General features: G+C 45.1%; 1 protein-coding gene across 1 annotated transcript in view; it reads left to right on the top strand.

Annotated features, from left to right (window-relative positions):
* The window catches only part of PLCXD1 (phosphatidylinositol specific phospholipase C X domain containing 1), a 39,844-nt gene that overhangs the window by 6,483 nt on the left and 5,895 nt on the right, over positions 1 to 27,466 (top strand). The window contains exons 2-4 of the mRNA XM_082246301.1: positions 3,872 to 4,008; positions 17,029 to 17,157; positions 18,169 to 18,324. Coding sequence (XP_082102427.1) covers positions 3,872 to 4,008; positions 17,029 to 17,157; positions 18,169 to 18,324 — 422 coding nt within the window. The remainder of the gene's footprint in view (positions 1 to 3,871; positions 4,009 to 17,028; positions 17,158 to 18,168; positions 18,325 to 27,466) is intronic.

Here is a 27,466-nt window from a genome sequence, read left to right on the forward strand (position 1 = left end):
TTGAGAAGTTCTTGTAGTCAACCATGACACCTTCTCCTCAGAAACATATAAAAGGTTATGAATATTTAAAAACATAGGTATGCTGTGTTAATAGGAAGACATAAACATATGTTGGAGTTTTTCCACTGCAAAAGTGGAAAATCACTTTAAACACCGCTTGCCTTACACCGAAAAGCTAGGTATAAAGCAATGATTGTATGCAAAAGACAACTAATCCATAACCAACTAAGCCCATACGTGCCATTGGCATACTACTTGAAATGAACAGGCCATGCCATTTATCTTTGTATTTCCCCATTAGATACGCAGAAGAAGATAACCTCAGAAATAAGGTCATTCTTTCCATAAATGACATGGAACATAATGTACAGTAATGAATCCGTTGCAAAAGTACATGGAGCTGGAGAAATGCACAAATCCCTATTTATGACCCTGACCTACATTTGTTCCCTTGTAGCTCTTTTGATTTGTGCAGTTTTTGATTATTTACAGTGTACTGCTAAGACTACACACAATGCAATGCCCACAGTCTATATCCGTTAAGGACACATTGCCAAAAATGAGTTCCTTATTAAAATGTATTGTGCACAGTGTGACAATTTACACTTTGTCATAGTAATTGATACTCGGTTAGCAGTGGATAAACCAGTTTGTTTTTCAGGTCACATCACCAATCAGTGAGCATGTTGTTATAATTAATACTGTCTGCAGCTGAACTACTTTAAATGGCTTACAGCTACTTGTATACAGGCTTTTAAATATTCTTACAGTGCAGGGCAACTTAAAAAATCACCATAAAAAGTAATAGAATTCAAGTATAATAAATAATAAAAATTTGTGTGTCTTCAACCAATGTTCTTTTAAATAAACCATACATAATACTACCCCCCCCCCAAAACAAAAACAAAAAAACAAAAGTCCACATGTATAAAAAAAAAAATGCAATATAAAGAGTGATCCACCGCAGTGTTCTTCAATCACTTAAAGCGGAGTTCCGGCCACAAAATTTTTTTTTCAATAAAAATACCCCCCGGGACAGTCAGGGCTAGTACATTCCACAATGACTAGCCTCTGTACTGTCCCGGGTCGCACTTACCTTTTAGAAGAAATACTTACCTTTAAAATTTCTTCTCCAGCGTTGCCATCTCGGATGTGGGCAGCTGAAGCCAGAGCGTCCTCTTCTGCGTCCTTTTCCGCGTCCTCTTCTCCCAGAATGCGCCTGCACCGGCCCCGCTCGTCACTTCCGGTGCGGCGCCGCATTCCTCTACAGCTTCTGGGCATAGAAGCCGTTTAGCAGGGAATGCGGCGCCGCACCGGAAGTGACATGCGGGGCCGGTGCAGGCACATTGATTCCTGGGAGCGATGACGTTCAGCTCCCAGGAATCAACGCAAAGAGTAAGTGACGGCGCGGGCCGCGGCCGCAGAGGGAGGAAGTGCAAGAAAGGTGAGTATATTTTTCTACAATAACAAGGCAAGTAAACAAAAAAAAATCGTAACTATCCATTTCTTTTTCAGGTGACAAATAGGAAGTGGATGGCCCAAAATCGATTATGTCAATTTTGTGGCCGGAAATCCGCTTTAATGATACCAAAAAGTGCAGGAAAACCTGCTCACCTCACAGATGAGATCAATCAGCTTTGTATATAGACACTCCTTCCATCTCCTGCTACGGTCTTCTCTCCTGGCAAGCTCCTTCTACTGCTCTGGGAACCTCATGCAAGTACAATGGCAGACTACATAGTGCTCTCCATTTGAACAAAGTTTATTAAAAGCCCCCAAATAAAAAACACTTCCAAAATGTAAAATCAGAAGTGCTTGTAATCGCATTAGTCTGCTCACTACTCCGCACAGATCTCAGTGGCTGCGTGTCGCCCACTCATTGGGCTTCTTCAGTAGGTCCATAAAGACATAAGCCCAGGTTCACACTGGGGCCATTTTGAAATTGTGCAAGTTCAGCTAAACTCACATGATTTCAAGCCAGCATTTCAGTTGGGGGCAATTTCACAAATATTTGTGCGCGTTCCTGAAATTTGTGGCTTGGCCACTGGAGGGAGCTCTCAAAGTGCAATGACGTGTGTGTGTGTGTGTGTGTGTGTGTGCCTTTAACTGACAATTGCGCAGTCGTGCGACATTGTACCCAAATAGAGCTTTCTTTTGGTAGTATTTGATCGCCTCTGCGGTTTTTATTTTTTGCGCTATAAACAAAAAAATCGGCAATTTTGAAAAAGAAACAATATTTTTTTACTTTTTGCTAAAAAAAACAAAAAACAATAAAAATGTCAAAAAATCGAATTTCTTCATCAATTTAGGCCAATGTGTATTCTACTACATGTATTAGGTAAAGTCCCAATTAGCATATATTGATTGGTTTGCGCAAAAGTTTTGGTGTCTACAAATTATGGGATAGATTTATAGAAGTTTTATTTTTTTTTAATAGTAATGGCGGTGATTAGCAATTTTTGGCGGGGCTGCGACATTGCGGCGGACAAATCTGACACTAAGTGACACTTTTTGGGGACCATTGACACCAATACAGTGATCAGTGCTAAAAATATGCACGGTCACTGTACTAATGACATTGGCAGGGAAGGGGTTAACATCAGGGGCGATCAAAGGGTTAAATGTGTTCCCTGGGAGTGCTTGCTAACTATGTGGGGGATGCTTTGACTGGGGGAAGACAGAGATCCGTGTTCCTGCTTGGCAGGAACAACAGATCTCCATCTTCCCCTCTCACAGAATGGCGATCTGCCTTGTTTACATAGGCAGACTGCTGTTCTGCCTTTCTCACACATGATCGCAGGGTGCCAGCGAACATCGGGTCTGCCGGACCCGCTGATTGGCTCCTGCTGTGTCCAATCACAGCGGGAGCAGGTCGCCAATGGCGTGCGCGGGCACCCCAGACCCAGTACATGAAATAATGCACAGGTATGTCATTTCGCGCAGGAGGGCCGCCCTGCCGCAGTATATCTACGCAGGGGTGGTCAATAAGCGCTTAAAGTGGTGTAAACCTCAGACATGAAATATGAACAAAGCATATCTTTCGATAGTCTCAATGAATAGCACTAAGTGTCATTTCTGTCTTCTGCCCTGCTCCTTTGCTATCAGCATGAATTACTTCTGACAAATTTTCCTGACACCAAGAGAAAAAAGGTGACAGGAGGGAGCTCTAGCTGATTGACAACCTCAGCTCTGTTCCTTTGTGCTGTGTAAAAGTGGGTGTGTCCCTTCCCTCCAATCAGCTGTCAGATCTCTGCAGAGTGTAATTTCAGCTCTCCACCCCCTTTTTTCTGACAGTTCAGAAAAGCTTTATAAATTCTGAAGTTTGAACAACTGTAATAAAGAAGACTGCAGATAAACAGGTACAACGTATGTAGGAGGATTTGTTTCATCTCTGTATCATCTAAGGCCTGTCACTTCACTGGGTGATTGGAAGGGTTTACAACCACTTTATTGGTTGAGATGAGAGAATAGCCACACATTGGTCAGATGACTCTTGATTTCTTTGAGAGAAGGAGCAGTAATGTAAAGCAATGCCACATTTTTGAACAGAACCTCAATGCAGAAAGTGGAGCCTGTATATGTAATGAGCAAATCTGACTGCCCCATGTACATTTATCATTACCAATTGCACAATTGAAAGTAGGGTTGTTAAACCTTGACACATTGTGAGAAGTTATATTTGTAAAATCAGTCACCCTTATCACGTTTACATGTATCTCATAACAGGGCCATCTTGTAAGCCAGCTGTTCTTCCCAAAAAGCCACTGCACTAAAAGTATCGATTTAAACTAAAACTTTGAAGTGTGTGATGACCTGATTCTACAAGCTGAAGATGTTGGATCTCATGATTAATTGTATGTTTCTTTATCAGGGAGTCATGACACCATGACTTATTGTTTAGACAGATGTTCACCAATTGATCCAGATTTGCCAAAGTTGGTGCTCTTTTTAGGGAAATATGTGCCCTCTCTAATGCGCAAAATAATTTTACGATGGAGTACGACACAGGTATATATTTTTTATATTATTTTGTTTTAATGATCAGAAACTAGAACTAATCTTTTGAGTTATGAAATTTAGCATTTATTGTTATTCACTAACCTGAGTATTGATCAAAAAAGATAGGACTTATTTTCTTTATTTCTCTTAATTTACTTACCAGATGTTGGGGTACATCATTATTATTTTTTTTATGATATCTTTAGTTTTTGTGATGGTTTTCATAGTTGTAGACCATGTGTTTTTTCAGCCACATCCCGCCTCCTATTCAGCTCAATCAGGCCCAGACCTAGATACACCACTTGTAGCACCCTCCTAGGTAGGTGCTAGAGAGTGATTATAGTTTTGGCTCTGTCTGCCAATCAGAGGAGCAGCAGGCAAATCTATATTGCTTTCTGCCTACCAGAGAGCAGGATCTGTGAGTTAGGTCTGCTCATGGTGTTCAGTGTGTGATTCATCTGGTCTAGGGGAGTGTTTCACACTGCTCCAATAGGGAGGCATATTGGACAGTGGAGGAACTCTGACCAATGGGTACACAGGCTTTGATACAGCCCCAGTGATTGGCACAGACTGACTGTCTCGGTGCATTCTGGGGTGTAGTAATAAAGCCAGGAGCACATGTGCTGTGTGTCTTTGGCTGGTGAGCAGAGTCCCGGAGGGAAGGTGGCAGCTGCCTCCTCCTTTGTAGCAGTGGCATGCGGTCACAGGCAGTCGGCCTGGGGACCAGAAGGAAGGAGATGAACCCAGAGGTCCATGAGAGCTGACTGGAGGGGTAGAGACACTGGTGACCCTCGAAAAACAGTATTATGAGTACAGGGAATTGTGTCTAGGGGCCTGACCTGAGGGGGGCCACCCCAGTGTAGGATAGTCAGAGGACGGGTGTCAGCAGGTGGAGTTAAAGGGGGTACTAGGTGTGTATCCCAAAGATAAGTCACCCTAACAAGCCATCAGCATAGAGGCTTAATCCTAAATTAATCTAAGTGGCAAGGTGAATTAGCAGCCTGGCTGCATCTTTAGACAGGGGTCCTCATCTACTGTGAATAGTTCAGGTTGGAGTATCCCACTCTTCCCTTCTCCCATCCCTAATTTAAATAAAACCACAAAACAACTACATCCCCTAGACCAGGGATTCCCAAACACGGTCCTGCAGCTGTTGCAGAACTACACATCCCATGAGGCATTGTAAAACTCTGACATCGACATACATGACTAGGCATGATGGGTTTTGCAGGGCGTAGTTTGGGAATCCCTGCCCTAGACTGTTCATTGACTCTCTGGTAAAGTGTTAAATTGTGCATGCTGCAGTTGCTAACGGTAACCCAGGGGGATCCCAAGGTGAACAATCCAGCAGTCCTTTAAGGGGGCAGTGCTACACACTATATTGTCAAAAGTTTAGGGACGCCTGCCTTTACACACACATCAACTTTATTGGCATCCCAGTCTTAGTCCGTAGGGTTCAATATGAAGTTGGCCCACCCTGAGCGAGTTTGGGGTGGAGGAACGTGACTGGCCTGCACAGAGTCCTGACCTCAACCCAATAGAACGCCTTTGGGATGAATTAGAGCGAAGACTGCAAGCCAGGCCTTCTCATTTACATCAGTGCCTGACCTCACAAATGCGCTTCTGGAAGAATGGTCAAACATTCCCATAGACACTCCTAAACCTTGTGGACAGCCTTCTCCAAAGAGTTGAAGTTGTTATAGCTGCAAAGGGAGGGCCAACTCAATATTGAACCCTACGGACTAAGACTGGGATGTCATTAAAGTTCATGTGTGTGTGTGTAAAGGCAGGCGTCCCAATACTTTTGACAATATAGTGTATGTGGATAGGGTTGAGCGAACACCTAGATGTCCGTGTTCGACGGGTTCGGCCGAACTTTAAAAAAAAGTCCGGGTCCGTGTCCCGGACTTTTACCGAACTTTTCCCGGACACCGAACCCCATTGAAGTCAATGGGGACCCGAACTTTAAGGCACTAAAATGGCTCTAAAACACCAAAGGAAAGGGCTAGAGTGCTGCAAATGGCAGCAAAACGTAATTAAGAGCATGGCAAGTGCTCTGCAAACAAATGTGGATAGGGAAATAACTTAAAACAACAAAAAAAAAACAGAAAAATAAAACAATGTTCTTCTTCATCTCTGAAGGACGAGGCCCATATGGAGTAGGAGGGAGGTTGAGGTGGTGGTGGATGTGGCGGTGACATAGGCGTGCGCACAGGGTGTGCTGGGTGTGCCTGGGCACACCCTAATCACCTAGGGCACATAGCATTGCCAGTGAGGAGATGGGAAAGATCTCCCTGGGACCTGCTCTGCTCTATTTCTCCTTGCCTACAGGTACATGGCCCCGATACATTACTCTCCCTGCTGGCAAACACATGCATGTGTATTTCAACTTTGGGGTGCACACCTTAATGCAATAGGCTGCGCACACCTATGGGCGGTGTAGGTGGAAGCGGCGGTGGAGGAGGACCAGGGCCGGATTAACAGCATCATGGGCTTGGTGCTGAGGATTTTGAAGGGCCTTAAGGGCCGTGCCTTGCCATGCACCCAGAGGAGGAAGGGTGCAGCCATGCATGCCTAATTCAACATGGGATGCTGTCTCTGAAGCCCATAAACACATCCATGCATCGCCAACTGTCCCTCCTTGTCCGGCCTTCACGCTGTGTGGGGAGGTTCTGAGGGTGCTGCCTGGGGAAGCGAGCATAGAAGCCAGACTTCTGTGTTTACAAGTGACAGAAGAGCGGTAACAGTGAATATGGCCAACCCGGGGCCTATATAAAAGGTAGGGGCCTGGAGCTGCAGCTCCAATAGCCCCTACATTAATCTGGCCCTGAGGAGGAGGACGAGGTAGCCAACACTGCTTCTTTTCAAAAATTTTAAATGAGGGTACACCCCAAAAGAGTGAGAAAGAGCAAAAATGGAACAATGGGTGGGTAAGGTCGGTATCCATTGCTATTCTGCATAAGGTACGGAAAAGTCCCGTGGGATCCATGCCTGGTTCATTTTAATGAACGTGAGCTTGTCCACATTGTCTCTGGACAGGCGGCTGCGCTTGTCTGTTATAACGCCCCCAGCCGTGCTAAATACCCGTTCAGATAATACACTGGCTGCAGGGCACGCCAGCACCTCCAAGGCGTAAAGGGCAAGCTCAAGCCATGTGCCCAATTTGGAGACCCAGAAGTTGAAGGGGGCAGACCCGTCATTCACTACATGTAGGCGTGTGCACACATACTGCTCCACCATGTTGGTAAAATGCTGCCTCCTGCTAAGACGTTCCATCTGAGCTGCTGGTGCTGCTGTTTGTTGTGGCGTGCTGACAAAGCTTTTCCACATTTCGGCCATGCTAACCCTGCCTTCTGAGGTGCTGGCGGTGCCCTGGTTGCGTTGGCGACCTCCTCCTCCTCCTCCTCTGCCTTGTGCTTCCACTGTGGCCCCGCTGTCAGATGGGAATGCCAGCAGCATGGCGTCTACCAGCGTGCGCTTGTACTCGCGCATCTTGCGATCGCGCTCCAGTGAGTGAATTAAGGACGGTACGTTGTCCTTGTAATGGGGATCCAGCAGCGTGGCCACCCAGTAATCAGCACAAGTTAGAATGTGGGCAACTCGGCGGTCGTTGTGGAGACACTGCAGCATGTAATCGCTCATGTGTGCCAGGCTGCCCAGAGGCAACGAAAGGCTGTCCTCTGTGGGAGGTGTATCGTCCGTGTCCTCTGTATCCCCCCAGCCACGCACCAGTGATGGCCATGAGCTGGCCTGGGTGCCACCCTGCTGTGAACATGGTTCCATCTCCTCCTCCAGCTCCTCCTCCTCCTCATCCTCCTCATCCTCCTCATCCTCCAGAACTGTGCCCTTGCTGGACAATTGCGTCCCTGGCGTTTGCGTGTGCAGGAACCCACCCTCGGAGCCCCTTGCGAATGACTGCCCTGAAAGCCTTGGAAATGTTACCTCTTCATCCTCCTCCTCCTCCTCATCCTGTGCCACATCCTCTTCCATCATCGCCCGAATTGTTTTTTCAAGGAGGCATAGAAGTGGGATAGTTAAGCTGAGAACGGCGTCATTGCCACTGGCCATGTTGGTGGAGTACTCAAAACAGCGCAACAAGGCACACAGGTCTCGCATGGAGGCCCAGTTAAATTAAATAGCGGAATAGAAAATATGATCCAAAAAAAGTGTATGTATATCACACGTACACAACCACACTGGGCCCCAATTACTATTGTTTGTACCCCTAAAAGGCTAGATGAGGAGTAGGGGGAGTATGGAACAGGCAGCACCCTCAAACCTTCAGAAGTATGAGATGAACCCCAACAACTTGGAAAGGTGGATCTCTCTCACACGTACCGACACAGACTATCCCGCAATTCAATTGATCCTCAAAGGTTTTTATTGAATAGCGGAATAGGAAATATGATCAAAAAAAGTGTATGTATCTCGCACGTACACAACCACACTAGGCCCCAATTACTATTGTTTGTACCCCTAAAAGGCTAGATGAGGAGTAGGGGGGGTATGGAACAGGCAGCACCCTCAAACCTTCAGAAGTATGAGATGAACCCCAACAACTTGGAAAGGTGGATCTCTCTCACACGTACCGACACAGACTATCCCCCAATTTAACTGATCCCCAAAGGTTTTTGATTAAATAGCGGAATAGAAAATATGATCCAAAAAAAGTGTATGTATATCACACGTACACAACCACACTAGGCCCCAATTACTATTGTTTGTACCCCTAAAAGGCTAGATGAGGAGTAGGGGGGGTATGGAACAGGCAGCACCCTCAAACCTTCAGAAGTATGAGATGAACCCCAACAACTTGGAAAGGTGGATCTCTCTCACACGTACCGACACAGACTATCCCCCAATTTAACTGATCCCCAAAGGTTTTTGATTAAATAGCGGAATAGAAAATATGATCCAAAAAAAGTGTATGTATATCACACGTACACAACCACACTAGGCCCCAATTACTATTGTTTGTACCCCTAAAAGGCTAGATGAGGAGTAGGGGGAGTATGGAACAGGCAGCACCCTCAAACCTTCAGAAGTATGAGATGAACCCCAACAACTTGGAAAGGTGGATCTCTCTCACACGTACCGACACAGACTATCCCGCAATTCAATTGATCCTCAAAGGTTTTTATTTGAATAGCGGAATAGGAAATATGATCAAAAAAAGTGTATGTATCTCGCACGTACACAACCACACTAGGCCCCAATTACTATTGTTTGTACCCCTAAAAGGCTAGATGAGGAGTAGGGGGGGTATGGAACAGGCAGCACCCTCAAACCTTCAGAAGTATGAGATGAACCCCAACAACTTGGAAAGGTGGATCTCTCTCACACGTACCGACACAGACTATCCCCCAATTTAACTGATCCCCAAAGGTTTTTGATTAAATAGCGGAATAGAAAATATGATCCCAAAAAAGTGTATGTATATCACACGTACACAACCACACTGGGCCCCAATTACTATTGTTTGTACCCCTAAAAGGCTAGATGAGGAGTAGGGGGAGTATGGAACAGGCAGCACCCTCAAACCTTCAGAAGTATGAGATGAACCCCAACAACTTGGAAAGGTGGATCTCTCTCACACGTACCAACACAGACTATCCCCCAATTTAACTGATCCCCAAAGGTTTTTGATTAAATAGCGGAATAGAAAATATGATCCAAAAAAAGTGTATGTATATCACACGTACACAACCACACTAGGCCCCAATTACTATTGTTTGTACCCCTAAAAGGCTAGATGAGGAGTAGGGGGAGTATGGAACAGGCAGCACCCTCAAACCTTCAGAAGTATGAGATGAACCCCAACAACTTGGAAAGGTGGATCTCTCTCACACGTACCGACACAGACTATCCCGCAATTCAATTGATCCTCAAAGGTTTTTATTGAATAGCGGAATAGGAAATATGATCAAAAAAAGTGTATGTATCTCGCACGTACACAACCACACTAGGCCCCAATTACTATTGTTTGTACCCCTAAAAGGCTAGATGAGGAGTAGGGGGGGTATGGAACAGGCAGCACCCTCAAACCTTCAGAAGTATGAGATGAACCCCAACAACTTGGAAAGGTGGATCTCTCTCACACGTACCGACACAGACTATCCCCCAATTTAACTGATCCCCAAAGGTTTTTGATTAAATAGCGGAATAGAAAATATGATCCCAAAAAAGTGTATGTATATCACACGTACACAACCACACTGGGCCCCAATTACTATTGTTTGTACCCCTAAAAGGCTAGATGAGGAGTAGGGGGAGTATGGAACAGGCAGCACCCTCAAACCTTCAGAAGTATGAGATGAACCCCAACAACTTGGAAAGGTGGATCTCTCTCACACGTACCAACACAGACTATCCCCCAATTTAACTGATCCCCAAAGGTTTTTGATTAAATAGCGGAATAGAAAATATGATCCAAAAAAAGTGTATGTATATCACACGTACACAACCACACTAGGCCCCAATTACTATTGTTTGTACCCCTAAAAGGCTAGGAGTAGGGGGAGTATGGAACAGGCAGCACCCTCAAACCTTCAGAAGTATGAGATGAACCCCAACAACTTGGAAAGGTGGATCTCTCTCACACGTACCAACACAGACTATCCCCCAATTTAACTGATCCCCAAAGGTTTTTGATTAAATAGCGGAATAGAAAATATGATCCCAAAAAAGTGTATGTATATCACACGTACACAACCACACTAGGCCCCAATTACTATTGTTTGTACCCCTAAAAGGCTAGGAGTAGGGGGAGTATGGAACAGGCAGCACCCTCAAACCTTCAGAAGTATGAGATGAACCCCAACAACTTGGAAAGGTGGATCTCTCTCACACGTACCAACACAGACTATCCCCCAATTTAACTGATCCCCAAAGGTTTTTGATTAAATAGCGGAATAGAAAATATGATCCCAAAAAAGTGTATGTATATCACACGTACACAACCACACTAGGCCCCAATTACTATTGTTTGTACCCCTAAAAGGCTAGGAGTAGGGGGAGTATGGAACAGGCAGCACCCTCAAACCTTCAGAAGTATGAGATGAACCCCAACAACTTGGAAAGGTGGATCTCTCTCACACGTACCAACACAGACTATCCCCCAATTTAACTGATCCCCAAAGGTTTTTGATTAAATAGCGGAATAGAAAATATGATCCCAAAAAAGTGTATGTATATCACACGTACACAACCACACTAGGCCCCAATTACTATTGTTTGTACCCCTAAAAGGCTAGGAGTAGGGGGAGTATGGAACAGGCAGCACCCTCAAACCTTCAGAAGTATGAGATGAACCCCAACAACTTGGAAAGGTGGATCTCTCTCACACGTACCAACACAGACTATCCCCCAATTTAACTGATCCCCAAAGGTTTTTGATTAAATAGCGGAATAGAAAATATGATCCCAAAAAAGTGTATGTATATCACACGTACACAACCACACTAGGCCCCAATTACTATTGTTTGTACCCCTAAAAGGCTAGGAGTAGGGGGAGTATGGAACAGGCAGCACCCTCAAACCTTCAGAAGTATGAGATGAACCCCAACAACTTGGAAAGGTGGATCTCTCTCACACGTACCAACACAGACTATCCCCCAATTTAACTGATCCCCAAAGGTTTTTGATTAAATAGCGGAATAGAAAATATGATCCCAAAAAAGTGTATGTATATCACACGTACACAACCACACTAGGCCCCAATTACTATTGTTTGTACCCCTAAAAGGCTAGGAGTAGGGGGAGTATGGAACAGGCAGCACCCTCAAACCTTCAGAAGTATGAGATGAACCCCAACAACTTGGAAAGGTGGATCTCTCTCACACGTACCAACACAGACTATCCCCCAATTTAACTGATCCCCAAAGGTTTTTGATTAAATAGCGGAATAGAAAATATGATCCCAAAAAAGTGTATGTATATCACACGTACACAACCACACTAGGCCCCAATTACTATTGTTTGTACCCCTAAAAGGCTAGATGAGGAGTAGGGGGAGTATGGAACAGGCAGCACCCTCAAACCTTCAGAAGTATGAGATTGTGTTCACTGTACCCCACAAAGATTGAGTTCACTGCACCCCACAATGATTGTGTTCACTGCACCCCACAAAGATTGTGTTCACTGCACCTCACAAAGATTGTGTTCACTGTACCCCCCAAAGATTGTGTTCACTGCACCCCACAAAGATTCTGTTCACTGTACCCCACAAAGATTGTGTTCACTGCACCCCAAAAAGATTGTGTTCACTGCACCCCAAAAAGGATGTTGTTCACTGCACCCCAAAAAGGATGTTGTTCACTCCACCCCAAAAAGATTGTGTTCACTGCACCCCACAAAGATTGTGTTCACTGCACCCCAAAAAGATTGTGTTCACTGCACCCCAAAAATGATTTTGTTCACTGCACCCCAAAAAGGATTTTGTTCACTGCACCCCAAAAAGGATGTTGTTCACTCCACCCCAAAAAGATTGTGTTCACTGCACCCCACAAAGGATTTTGTTCACTGCACCCCAAAAAGATTGTGTTCACTGCACCCCAAAAAGGATGTTGTTCACTGCACCCCAAAAAGGATTTTGTTCACTGCACCCCAAAAAGATTGTGTTCACTGCACCCCACAAAGGATTTTGTTCACTGCACCCCACAAAGATTGTGTTCACTGCACACCAAAAAGGATTGTGTTCACTGCACCCCAAAAAGATTTTGTTCACTGCACCCCAAAAAGATTGTGTTCACTGCAGCCCAAAAAGATTGTGTTCACTGCAGCCCAAAAAGATTGTGTTCACTGCAGCCCAAAAAGATTGTGTTCACTGCAGCCCAAAAAGATTGTGTTCACTGCAGCCCAAAAAGATTGTGTTCACTGCAGCTCACACACAGAAAAATGGATGTGGATCACTGACACCTGCCTATCTCCAATCCCACACCACACAGCAATATCGATTGTAGTTTGTAGAACACAGTTTCCCTAAAATTCAGCAGACTCTGTCCCTAACAGGATTGAGAAGAGATCGTAGATCAGGATTGAGTGCAGATTCACCCCACCCCCCACACAGCAATATCGATTGTAGTTTGTAGAAGACACTGACCCTATAATTCAGCAGACTCTATCCCTAAAATGCCTACAACTCGCCCTGCCTAAACACTCCGACCTGTCCCTCAATTCTATCCGGACACAAATGGTTTTTTCCTGCCTATCTTTCCCTAATCAGCAGCCAGCACGTTGATGTGTGCTCTGTCCCTGAATCTAAGCAGCATAATGACGCCGCTGCGGCTGCCTCGAACTTATAAAGACTTGGTCACATGCTTCAGACGGCCAATCACAGCTACTGAGACATTTGCAGGCATGGCTGGGATGGCTTAAGGCACACCAGTTAAACGATTGTTGATTGGCTGTTGAAAGCCCGCCATGAAAAGAGCGCCAAAGCATGCAAAACCCGGAAATAAAACGACCGAACACGGATTTTTACCCGAACATACAGTAAAGTGTCCGTGTCCGTGTTCGGGTACAAAAAATCCAATTATTCGGTACGAACACGAATAATACAGTCCGTGTTCGCTCAACACTATATGTGGACAGACCACACAGGCCAGAGCCTTCACTGGCAGTATCCTTATTGGTTGCTAGCCATGGACTTGCTTAACAAATTCAGAGATCATTAATCACTGGGTTTTCATTTCCCTAGAGTGCCAATTCTGCATCAGAAATGTAAAACTTGAAAAAGTATTTTCAAGCCTGTAATGAAAAAGAGCAATGCCAACCAAAGTGGGCATGACCTCATATCTTCCTAATGGAAGCACAGCTATACATTTTTTTAGTAGTCTTTTAAAGTTAGAACCCTCTATCAGGGTTTTATTGCTCTCCGTGTCCCTGTTGGAGGGATTACTGTTTATGTCTTTTTCTCGTGATCACAGGGAAAAAGTGTAAGAAGAAGTTTTCCCAATGGGGTCACAGACAACAGAAAAAAAAACTTACACTTTTCCATTCTGTCCAAAGCTAAATTGGAGTCATCAATAATACCTTGTGCTGTGAATGTAATAATGAACATGTTGAGAAAAAGAAGGCAGTCCAAACGTGTCAGCTGCACCATGGGAGTTGACACTTGCTGCTTATTCTGTTGGTTGGGTCAGTGCCATCTTAAGAGCATTAAAGGCCCCCCGGGCAATGCAGTTCACTGGGCCCTGCCTACACAATCCCCCGTTAGAATAAAATTGCAAATTATCATCGAAAAAGGCGATATTTATTGGTACAGCAGTGCCAGGCTAATGACAGCTTCAGAGTTTGGCGGCTGTGTATGCCTGTTCCCGTGGAGGCAGACAGGCATTCCTGCAGTTGTGGGCTCCCTCTCCACGGCCCAAGTGGCCTGACAGCAGCATAGGGCCGACAGGCTCCTGCCACCTGCTAAGTTCGGTGGTGGGACGCACACGGGAGTCAGGACTAATGATTGACTGGGGCTGGGTCGCTGGGCAGGTGGGGCCCCCTGGGCAAGTGGGGCCCCCGGGCAATTGCCCAGCGTGCCCATTCGATAAGATGGCCCTGGGTTGGGTGTAATCAAAGAACCTAATCTATTCTACACACTATCCATTATTTGTAACTTGTGACAAATATTACACAAAGGCACATTTAAAGAAAATTGTTAATCCAGGGAATATCCTATTGCCTCCTGGGGGAACAGGAAAGATTTTGCCCGCTGGAGCAAATTGGACCATAATTCATAGGGGTTTTACAGCCTTCCTTGGGATCAACTGTGGATATAGGATTGTGTATATGGAGGTTTTGCATTTTTTTTTCTATTGGTTAAACTAGAAGGACTTATGTCTTTTTTTCTGTCTAACTATGTAACTATACAAGTTTTGTTATATGTTGCTCCTAATGTAGTAGTAAAGGCTAATTATAAGAATTCTTAAAAATGCAGCTTCCCTCTCCTCCTGCGCATGATGCGTAGCCTATATAAAAAAGATCAGTTTATATACTTTTTTTAACCCGCTCAAGTGCGGCCAAGAGCTCTGGCTCCTCTATGTAAGGGAGCACTCGACAATGGTTCCCCTTGCCCTTTCTTGTTGGTGCTCCATCCTCTCCCCTGCAGCAGCTGCTCTCTGACACAGCAGAGTCAGAGCTGCTGGATCATGTGACAACACCAGAGCCATTTAAAAAAAGGCATTTACACTGCTCTTTTTTTATGAAGGATAAGGGTGGAGGAGGGAGGCTGCATTCTTAGACCCCTTTCACACTGAGGCACTTTTCTTGCGCTTTGGCGCAAAAAAAAAAAAAAACGCCTGAAAAGCTTACGAAAACCCATCCCCATTAAAATCAATGAATGCTTTCACACTGGGGCGATGCGCTGGAGGGGCAGTGAAAAAAATCCTGCAAGCAGCATCTTTGGAGTGCTAAAAAATCACCCCTCTCTATTGAAATGAATGGCCTGAAAAGCTCTAATAAAGCGCCCAAAAAGCACCTAAAAAGTTCTTCAAAAGCGCCTGAAAAGTGCTCAGTCTTTTTCCGGCAGTTTAGAAGCGCCTCAGTGTGAAAGGAGTCTTAGCGTATGATTTTATTCCTACGATTCTGTAAAAGCTTCCTGGTTGCGTAGCTACGTATCAGATAGTGCAAACCAAAAACAATGGCAAGGCTTTTTCCGGGTTATTTTAGTGTTTCTGATCATGCGTGGTCTTTGTCTATCGATTTTTAGCGGACGCATAGTGTACTGATTAAACGATTGTCGTTCGCTACTCTATCTTACAACAGAAGTTTTTGTGTTTGTCCCTTCAGATTTTGTTGGACGAACTGTTGTGATCGGCTGTCGAAAGCTACTAATGATCAGATTATCATGCGATCAAGTCGAAAGCGCTTTTTTTCGTACGATTATCTGAACGTGTGTACGAGGCATTAGAAATGCTTGTTATTAGCCTTATCTTCCGCTTTATTGTTGAGTTAATTTATTTACAAGAGATTGAAGCACTGTTATCGTAAAATTTTAAGATGCCCTTTGCTCATCTCAAAGACTGCAGGGTGTAAGCAATTGAAATATGGCAGGGATGCTTTACTGTTCTTAACACTTTTGTAGAACGCTTTATCAGTAAAAATAAGGAACTTTGAAATGGCAGAATAATTGAGAATTTCTTTAGAATTCTTGTACCAGCAGGGAAAAGGAAAAACTTAAAATGATATGTGCCAACTTCAGGTTAAATTCAATTTAAGGGCTCTTGCACATGGGTGACTGAGCCTATGCAATGTAAATTCCAGTGCCCCCCCGCCCCCCCCCCTCACCAGGACAACCTCTCATAGACATGAATGACTGTGCACAGATCTGCTGGAATATGCTTCGCTGTTGACATAAACAGGAGTGTATGGGTGAGAAAATGTTCTCATATGCTATACTTTCTCCTCTACAAGAATCCTTAATTAGTAAAATAATAGCTTTATCAAATATAAGGAGACGTCTACTGTTGATTCCTATTTAAAGTCAGAGTTAAGTTAGCCAGAGAAGATAAGAATCTCAGCCAGTTCAGCAGGGACCGGCCGAGATTCGAACCATGTATGGGTAGGCTGATTGTACCCAAGTTGATAGATCAGCTTGGGTACAACCAGCCTGTTGGATTGTACATGCGATTATTGTTAGCAGCTAATATATCCACTAGCAGTAATCGCTGTTTATTCCTGCAGGGAGAACACAATCGCTCTTCGGGAGGGATTCCCCCATCAACACTCTGTGTTGATGGGGTAATCGAGCGATTTTCTTTCCTGCAACCACACTCCATCTATGACCGGCTTTAGAGTTGTATGTGTTCACAAGCGTTACAAAATACAGCTGAATCCAGGAAATTTGGCTGGCGGGTATTCAGTTCTGCCTTTGTTAGGACTTGTAAAATAACTGGTCTTGTTCCAGGGGGACATTATCATAAAGTAAACCTAACTTTTACTATTCCAGGGCATTGTTCTGATATACTAGAAATCTGTCTTTTAATATAAATTCGCTTGTATTGGTAAAAAATGTGTAAATTGTTTTTGTACATTTTATAGACTTTAACTGTTGCTCAGCAGCTTGATGCTGGTATAAGATACCTCGATCTTCGAATAGCTCACAGGCCCGACATTCCTTCTCCAAACCTCTATTTTGTACATGGATTGTTTACGTTTTTGACAGTGGAGGTAAGTGACTGCTTACTTACTGTAATTAGAGCAGAAACCAGATCATGATTTCCTATAGAAATCATTTGAACAAATATATTTACTTTATAAAAAGAGAAAGAAACAAGTGCGCTATCAGAAACTCAAAAAATGTGACATGTGAAACGTGAGACACCCTGTGATAATCAATTAACTGTGACAAGATAAAAAAAATCCTTATTACTTCTAGAAATATTCATGTTATAACAAACAAAACTGTGACACATACAAAAATGATAAAGTGAAAAAATTCTCATAAGCATTAATGATACTATTATAGATCACAGTGATAAAGAGCCAAAGCAATTAAGTGGCTTATAAAAAGTCCCATTAAAAAATGGCAAATAAAACAGTCTCTGCATAAAGCCAACTGTGCAAGATATCAATGATGATCTCCTCCGAGTGCTGCATGCATCCCAAGGTGCTCAAAAAAAGATGGCCGCTTACCAAAAACGGGCAATCACACAGCCTTTGGAGAGCTCCCCAAAGAGGACTCAGCAGGGATCACCAGATGGGTTAAACTAGGTGTCCCGCTATGCTCCAGCAATCGATCAACCTTTGGAAATGCTTCACAGAGAGGGCTAGGTGGAAATCGATTTGCTCAAACTCAGGAGATCCCGACTCACTATTGGAAAGAAAAGGACTGATAGTGCATTATTTTCCACATAAAAGCAAATTTATTAAAATGTTGTACTTACATCAAACTCTTGAAAAAACAGACATTTGAAGCACGGCCACCGGCCGTGCGGTTCGTGCGTGGTGACGGCTTGGCTGGCTCCGCCCGACGCGTTTCCCCTCAGAAGGCGTCAACATAGAGAAATTACATTTTTATAACTGTAAGGCTCATATTTACAATTTAAAGTATATTAAAGTATTCACCTGGAAGTATTGTTTGCTAAATTGCAATTAAAACTGTTCTCTTTAAATAGAAAATTAAAAAAAAAAAAAAATCTGTATATTTGTATAATTATTTGTTGCTTTTCCCTACCTTAGGAAATTCTGAATGAGATCTCAGACTGGATGACAAACAACCCAAAGGAGATACTCATCCTAGCATGTCGTAACCTACAATCAATGTCCCCAGTACACCATATGCATCTAATTAGCTGCATACAGAGGATATTTGGATCCAAGTTATGTCCAATACATGTAAGGAATTTAAAGAAACTCATATTTAAATTTCCCTTGCTTCTGTCTAAGTAGGCTCTTTCCAGTTTTGAGAATCACTTTTTTTGATGCAGAAACAACTTAGGCCCCTTTCACACGGGCGGTGCGCCTGACAGGGTCTGTTCTGCTCAGCGGGGCATCAATCCGCCGATCCCCGCTGAGCAGGTGGATGACAGCTCCCTCTCCACGCTGTGTGCGGAGACGGAGATGTCAGATCCCCGCTGTCCTCTATGGGGAGATCGGATGAGAACAGACCGCCTGTCCGTTCCCATCCGATCCGATCCTCCAGACGGATGGAAAATAGGGTTTCCATCCGTCTGGATTTCAGGGACAGGATCGGAGAGCAGCGGTTGTCAGCGGACATGTCTCCGCTGACATCCGCTGCCCCATAGGGCTGCATGGGGCATCTGATCAGATCCGCCTAAAAAACTGACAGGCGAATCGGATCGGATTGCCCGTGTGAAAGGGGCCTTAATCACTGTACTTAAGATAACTAAATATTTTATGGCGCTTTTCCACTGCATAGAACCGTATCGGCTCGGCACGCTTTTGTGCTTTTCCACTGCGGTACCGCATGGTATAGGGTCGGAACGGTTCGGTACGGTACGGTATAGGTTTGCTTTTCCACTGCATGGAACCGAACGGTACGGTACGGCTCTGAAAAAACAGTACCTACTCGATTGTGGTTCCAACAGGTACCAAACTGGTACCATATCCCACAATCCTTTGCATGCAGTCACTACTAGCCACTGATTGGTCAGAGAATCACACCCACCCGTTGTTATCCCACCCACTTAACTTTAGTACTACTTTAGTGGAAAAGCAAACCTATACCGTACCGTACCGAACCGTTCCGACACTATACCATGCGGTACCGCAGTGGAAAAGCAAACCGGGCCAAGCAGGGCCGAGTAGAGCCGAGCCGGTACTAGCCGGTACTTGCAGTGGAAAAGTGCCATAAGACATCTAACTAATACCTGATATTCTGATCTATTTGGTTGCTAATAGCATATGGTATTGGAATAACAGGAAATCGCAGATTACGCTTAGTCTACATTTAATTTGTAAGGGCCATTCTCACCAGAACAAAAGGTGTGTGTTTCCTGCACTGCATTCAAAACGCATTGCCTTTGTGATCTGCTGCGGGTGCCAATATGTTGTGAATGGCACCCCAAATGCAGATTGTAAACACAGTGCGTTTGCCAGCACCAGATCGCATGGTACTGCAGTACCATGCGATCTCTTGCGGTGAGCTTTTCAAAAGTAGACATTGACTACTTTTTGTGCTATCTGGAGTGATTTGCAGCCCATTCAAATGTATGAGTTCCTATTCGCACTGCAAGGGATTGCACAGGAACGTGGATCGCATTCCTGTGTGATTCTGGTTTTAAAGGTGATAAACCAGGCACAGGAATAAAATATGTGCATCCAGGGGTGCCTGAACATACCTTCACACATCTTCAGGATTGCACTAGAAGCATCAAAACCTGTGGCATCCTTATATTCAATGGCTGGAATCTACAAATTTGAGTTCCAGGGTTCAGTGCTCCTAGAGCTCTTCTGAAGATGTGTGAAGATATGTTTTAATATTGCTGCCTCTATTTTATTCCCGCAGAATTTTTATTTTTATTTTTTCACAAAAAGGGAAATTCAGTACCCCCCCCCCCCCCACCAGGCATTACCCCATGAAGAATGTCCCTCATTATCAAAAAATAAACAATACCATGTCCCTCAAGAGCACAAATCATGTTCGTACACTAGAGTATTATGACAAAATACCTAAAAAAAAGTACTTATGATATTGGTAAAGGCAATCAGAGCACATATCGTCAGGGGAGAGCATCTCAAGCTAATGCAGACCCAGGAGCAATGACGCGGATTGGGATCGGGTAGGGACCCCGCACCACCAGGTAAGGAGGACATAAACATCCACATGACACCCCTGGTGACCAGCAGCCATTCCAACAAGTATACTTAAAGCGGAGTTCCACCCAAAAGTGGAACTTCCGCTTTAGGGAGTCCTGACCCCCCGACATGCCACATTTGGCATGTCATTTTTTGGGGGGGGGAGCGGGTACCTAGTTTTGACAGGTACCTGCTCCCACTTCCGCTCGGAGCGCCGCGGCGCCCTGAGCGGAAGTTCTCCTCTCCCCCTCCCTCCCTGCAATCTTCTGGGACACGTCAGAGGTCCCAGAAGATTGCCGGCCAATCACGGCGCGCAGCGCGACTCGCGCATGCGCAGTGGGTACCCGGCTGTGAAGCCGCAAACTGTAACAGCCGGGTGCCCACAGCAGTGATGCCGGCGCCGAGGGAGAGGATCGAGGCTTCCGGCGGCCGCATCGCTGGACCGTTGGACAGGTGAGTAAATGGCTGGAACTCCGCTTTAAGTCATCCTATCCCCAGGGAGTCCAAGCAATGGCTGCAGGATTATCAAGCCAGATCTGCCAGACCCTCCCAAACTTCCTGAGATAACCACTACTTTGATTCTTAGCTCTATAGAGCGGCAACATTTTATTGATCAAACCCTTCCAGTAGGAGACATTAGGTGTGGTAGGCTTTTTGCAGAATAAGATTATTAGTGCCCTATGGGCGTAATAGAGTAGCAGGGTCAGTAGTGTCCGCTGAGTTTTTGAGCGAACAAACTTTTAATAGTTATGCTGCAAAATTCTTATTGCTCTTTTTCATAATATAAAGATTACAGCAGTGCTAATTTTATCTGATCAACAAAACTAGGCAGCGCGAGGGCCTGCCTAAACATTACATTCAAATTGTACACAATCTGGTGGACACTCCTAACATTTAGCAGTTGGGGAAGTCTGTGATCTGAAATGCAGTTGGTGTGTGACCAACATTATTTAAACCGTTTGCCCCAGGCTTAACCACTTCTGGACCAGAAGGTTTTACCCCCTTAATGACCAGGCCATTTTTTGCGATACGGCATTTCATTACTTCAACGGACAATTGCACGGTCCTGCAATGCTGTACCCAAATAAAACTGCTGTCCTTTTTTTTCCCACAAATATTTGGTGATATTTGATCACCCCTGCGTTTTTTTTTTTTTTTTTACGCTATAAACAAATAATGAGCGACAATTCTGAAAAAACAATATTTTTTACTTTCTGCTATAAAAACACAGCCAATCAAAAAAATTATTGAAAAATCTATTTTTTTTGGTATTAAAAAAAAATCCCAATAAGTTTATATTGATTGGTTTACACAAAATATATTGCGTCTACAAACTATGGGATATATATTTATGGCATTTTTATAATTTTTTTTTTTACTAGTAATGGCGGCGATCAGCGATTTTCAGCAGTACTGCGACATTGCGTCAGACAGATCGAACACCTAACTGACACTTTTGAGGGGACCAGTGACATTACTACACAGTAACCAGTGCTAAAAATATGCACTGTTGCTGTACTAATGACACTGGCAGGGAAGGGGTTAACACCAGGGGCTAACAAGGGGTTAAGTGTGTCCCTGGGGGATGCTTTCTAACTGTGTGGGGGATGGACTCACTAGATGAACACAGAAAAATGGATTTTTGTAAAATCTTACCGTAAAATCCTTTTCTCTTAAGCTCATTGACAGACGTAGTCCTCGTTGATTAATAACAACTCGGGTTATGCTGCCCTCTACAGGAGTAGGACTAGACAGGAAAGAAAACGTTCTGGCCACACCCTAGGGGCAGTCCCAGAGGGTATATCCTCTCACTTCCTGCTACAGCAAATCAGTTATGTCACAAAGCAGTGTTTAGAGAATTTAACCCAACCCAACTCAAAACAGAGGGGCGGGTACTACGTCTGTCAGTGAGCTTAAGAGAAAAGGATTTTACGGTAAGATTTTACAAAAATCCATTTTTCTCTGTCGCTCATTGACAGACGTAGTCCTCGTTGATTAATAACAACTCGGGACGTCCCAAAGCAGTACCACAAATGAGGGGTGGGATGACAGAAATCAAAATCCAGAAGGCCCAACCAGAGCCAACCAGAAGCATCAAGGACTCATCGAGCAAAAAGATGAGACCTAAGTGAAACACCCAACAAACCCTTGAGGTAGACCAACAGTCTCCTCAGATTGCGGCCTGCAGAACCTTGTGGCCAAAAGAGGCATCTGACGATGCCATCACATCAACTTTATAAAATGTTGTAAAGGTATGAACCGACGATAAAGTCATCGCCTCGAAAACCTGGATCGCTGACGCCTTACATAGTTACATAGTTAGTGAGGTTGAAAAAAGACATCAGTCCATCCAGTTCAACCTATGATGTGTGTGTATGTTTGCTATTAACTGTACATTGTATACCCCTGTATGTTGTGGTCTTTAAGGTGTCCATCTAATAGTTTTTTGAAACTATCAATGCTCCCTGCTGATACGACTGCTTGTGGAAGAGAATTCCACATCCTTACCGCTCTTACAGTGAAGAACCCCTTACGCACTTTAAGGTTAAACCGCAAGTTTTAGTGAGTGGCCACTATTGTATCTCCTCTCTCTGAATAGTTTGTTCCTTATGCTCGGGTCGCCAGTACAGTATTTGTACATTGATATCATATCCCCCCTCAATCTTCTCTTCTCCAGAGAGAATAGGTTCAGTGCTTGTAGTCTTTCCTCATAGCTGCTGTCCTCCATTCCCCTAATTATTTTTGTTGCCCTTCTCTGGACTTTCTCCAGTTCCAGCACATCCTTCCTGAGGACCGGTGCCCAGAACTGGACAGCATACTCCAGATGTGGCCGGACCAGAGTCTTGTAGAGTGGGAGAATAATCTCTTTATTTCTGGAGTGAATCCCCTTTTTTATACAACCCAGTATTCTGTTGGCTTTGCTTGCGGCGGCTTGGCATTGCATGCCACTGCCAAGCCTGTTGTCTACCAGTACCCCCAAGTCCTTTTCCATCCTAGACTCACCCAGAGGTTCCCCCCCTAGTGAGTAGCTTGCTTTCTGGTTTCTGGCCCCCAAGTGCATTACTTTACATTTTTCAACATTAAATCTCATCTGCCATGTAGTTGCCCACCCCGTTATTTTGTTCAGGTCCTCTTGCAAGGTTTCCACATCCTGCATAGAAGATATTGGCAAGCCTAATTTAGTATCATCTGCAAATACTGAGATTGTACTAGATATCCCCTCCTCTAGATCATTTATGAATAAATTAAACAGGATTGGTCCCAGGACAGAACCCTGTACCACCACTTTCCACACCCGCCCAATCCGAGTACTCCCCATTAATCACCACCCTCTGTACTCTCCCCTGGAGCCAGTTCTCTATCCAGGTACTCACCTTTATGGTCCATACCTACCTTCCTTAGTTTGTACAGTAAGCGTTTGTGGGGAATGGTGTCAAAGGCCTTTGCAAAGTCCAGATACACCACATCCACAGGCTTACCTTTATCTAGGTGGCAGCTCACTTCATCGTAGAAGGTTAATAGATTGGCACGAACGATTTTTCATGAATCCATGCTGATTACTACTTATAATACCGTTTTCATTACTAAAGTCTTGTATGTGGTCCCTTATCATCCCCTCCAAAATTTTGCAGACTACTGATGTTAGGCTGACCGGCCTATAGTTACCCGGGATATATCTCGGCCCCTTTTTAAATATTGGTACCACGTTGGCTTTTTTTCAATCAGCTGGCACCATACCCGTCTGTAAACTATCCTTAAAGATCAAGAATAATGGTCTGGCAATCACCTGGCTGAGCTCATTAAGAACCCTCGGGTGCAAGCCATCCGGTCCCGGGGATTTATTTATGTTAAGTTTCTCTAGTTTAGCTCTAAGTCTATCCTCTGTTAGCCATGGCGGCACTTCCTGAGGTGTATTATTTAGTTCGGCCTTACAAGCAAGGTTCGTGTAGCCCCCCGATTCCTTTGTGAAGACTGAAGAAAAGAAATTTAACACTTCCGCCTTTTCTCTGTCCTCTGTGGCCATTTTTCCTTTATCATCTTTTATGGGGCCAATGTGTTCTGACCTCGCTTTCTTACTGTTTATATACTTAAAGAACTTCTTGGGGTTCTTTTTACTCTCCTCCGCTATATGTCTCTCGTGTTCTATTTTAGCCGCCCTGATTTCTTCCTGATGGCGGAAGACCCAGGAGACACTAGGCGCCCGAGTAGAGTGCGCCTTAACAGGGAACGGAGGATTCCGACCCTTAATAGAATAAGCCTGTACCACCGTCTGACTGATCCATCTAGATATGGTCGCGGCAGACACAGGCAACCCCCTTCAAGGGCTATCCGTGATCACAAAAAGTGAGTCCGTCTTACGAAAACAAGTTCGTAGTAGTCAAGTGTATCCTTCTGAACCCCATCCAAGGAGTGTAATGCAACTCCCAAGGATGGCTAGTCTTAGGACACGGGGAAGGTAACACAATATTTTTTTTCAGATTAAAACTCTGAAACCACTTTAGGAAGGAAGGATGGATTCGGAAGAAGAACCACCTTATCCCTATGAACCACCAGAAATGGGGAATGGCATGATAATGCAGCCAGTTCTGACACCCTGCGTGCAGAAGTAATGGCCACCAAGAAGGCCACCTTCTGGGATAATGTAAGCAAGGGAATCTCCCTAATATCTTCAAAAAGAAGTTTCTGAAGAACTGACAACACTAAATTAAGCTCCCAGGCGGTAAGGGTGCACGCACTGGCGGAGCCAGATGTCGCACCCCTTGGATGAAATTCCGCACCAAGGAATGATTAGCCAAAGGTTTCTGAAAGAAGATTGCTAACGCTGAAACCTGACCCTTGATAGTGCTCAAGGACAATTTCTGCTCAACCCCTTGTTGCAGAAAGAACAAGATTCGGATCACCGAATAGGTATGTGGGGAAAATCCAAGAGATTCACACCACGCAAATATAAGACTTCCATGTGCTGGAAGTCGCTTTCCTTGCTTTAACTAGAGGTAGGAATAACTGAAGCTGACACTCCCTTGTCCTTCAGTACCTGGGTCTCAATGGCCAGGCCATTAAGCCAGCGTAAAGCAAGATGGAAGATCGGTCCCTGAGACCGCAAATCCTCCCTGAGAGGAAGTCTCCAAGGAGCGTCCGCGACTAGCCTCACCAAGTCGGCGTACCAGGCTCGACGAGGTCAGTCCGGAATTTCCAGAATAACTGGAATTCCCTTCCCTCCACCTCTATCCTGCGAAGAAGTTCCCGCAGTCAATTGGATCCGAATCGGGCTGCTCTAGAGCTGCTCGGTCCAGTAAATCAGACAAAATCTGATCGCTCTCAGTTCCGATACCCTATTGGTAACCTGGATACTATCGGAAGGAATGACTTCCCCTGGTTGAGCATCGGAGGCTCCCTGGTCCGCTCGCCCAACCGGATCCGATTGTCCAGGAAATCGGAATTCTGATTCCATAAGAAAAGAATCTCTTTCAGGAGAATTCGGGTATGAGACTGGGTATACGGTACTGCCTCTAAGAAGGCCACCATCCGTCCCAGCCAATTGACGGACAGCAACATCCGAATCGTTGACTGAACCTTCTGGAGTTTCTCCGCAAGGAGAAAACCTCTTGCGCAGGATGTATCCAACCTTAGGCCCAGATAGTTCAGTCTCCTGGTGGGAACCAGGGATGTGGGAAAGCGAAGAAAAACGCTGATGTCCTGCGATGATGGGGATATAAAGATAGGCATCTTAAATGTCTATGGACGCCAGGAATCCCCCTGATGCAGGGAGGCCACCACTGTTCGGATGGACTCTATTTTTCCCCAAGTCCAGAAATTGGACGCACCTTGCCCTCTTTCCTGGGCATTGTGAACAGGTTCGAATAGAACCCCTGAAACCGTTCAATGTTAGAAGGGAAGAATCGCACCGGTGGAAGTGATCGAAACTCGATCCTGTATCCTGACCGTATGACCTCGCGAACCCCTTAGTCTGGGGTTCCGGCAAGCCATGGATCCGGAAACCGGTGAAGACGTCCCCCCACTCCAGAGATGGGTAGGGGCGCATCAGGCTGTATTTTTCAGGCTTGGCTGAGCCGGACTTTTTGTTTAGCCGACCAGCGCCCTTTGAAACCGCTCTAAAGGGGCTTTGGAGGGCTTCGCCTTATCGCCCGCCCTCGCGGAACGAACAACTCCTTATGATCAGAAAGGGAAGGTACTCGTTGGCTACGAGGTCCTCTTTAACCTAACAGTCTGTGGCAAGACAGCAGGTGGTACCGTCTATCCTTTAAAGAGGGATTCCTCAAACGGATAGCGCCTAGCCATGCATTAGGAAATAACAGGGGTTCGTTTCAAAACGACCCCATTTGGGTAAAGGAAAATCCTTCGCCCTTTTGGTAGGCTAACAAGTACCAAAAAGGAATTTCAGTCTCAGCTACCTCTGCCGGTATAACCTCAAGACCAAAGGTTTCCCGGACGGACACAACTAGTGCATCCACCACTCTTGTGCTATGGCGGAGGCAGAAACGTTCTCCTCACTGCTGAGGAGACATTACCTGAGACAACAGCCCCATAAGAGGGACCTGCAGCTGCATTGACCAGCTCCGAATCCGTATCTGAAGTATCAGATAAACAATAGGGGTAGGCGGGGGTCGCTTCTTGACCCCCGTCCCTGACAGGCCACCTCCACCCGGGATACCAAAGACTCCAAAACTGCCGATAATGCATTAAAAACAAGTGGGGTACTGGAGGGTCCTGCGGCCACCTTGAGGGGATCAGGTGGGGATACCTATGCGGCAGGGTCAATGATTATACAAGACACTTGCCAGCGACAAAAAATGACAAAGTAAAAAACTTTTTTTTTTTGTTTTTTTGTGTCCTCCAGTCGCAACAGCGCCCCTCAGTGTTACCTGCCTTTTTGGACCCCACAGAGAGAGAGAGAGACCCCAAGGCTCATCCCTGATGCACAGAAGTTTTCATCAGCTTGCTCAGTGCTGTCCTGTTACAGACAGGAAGTCTTTGGCCCTATTTCCTGGGTAAAGGAGGCGGCTCCGCCCCTTAACACGCCTACCGGCGCCTCCCCCTGGCTCCATGAGGTGTTTGGTCACCTCAAACATGGCCGCCCCCATGTTGGAGACACGAGGCTACGCCAATATGGCAGCCTCGTGTGCTCTGCAAGAAAATGGCAGCGGCCTGTTAGGATAGCGGCGGCTTAGCAGCGGCCTGCGGGATGCTGTATACGGCC

This window comes from Pelophylax lessonae (genome assembly GCF_965119305.1).
Source record: "Pelophylax lessonae genome assembly, chromosome: 2".
Lineage (NCBI taxonomy): Eukaryota > Metazoa > Chordata > Amphibia > Anura > Ranidae > Pelophylax > Pelophylax lessonae.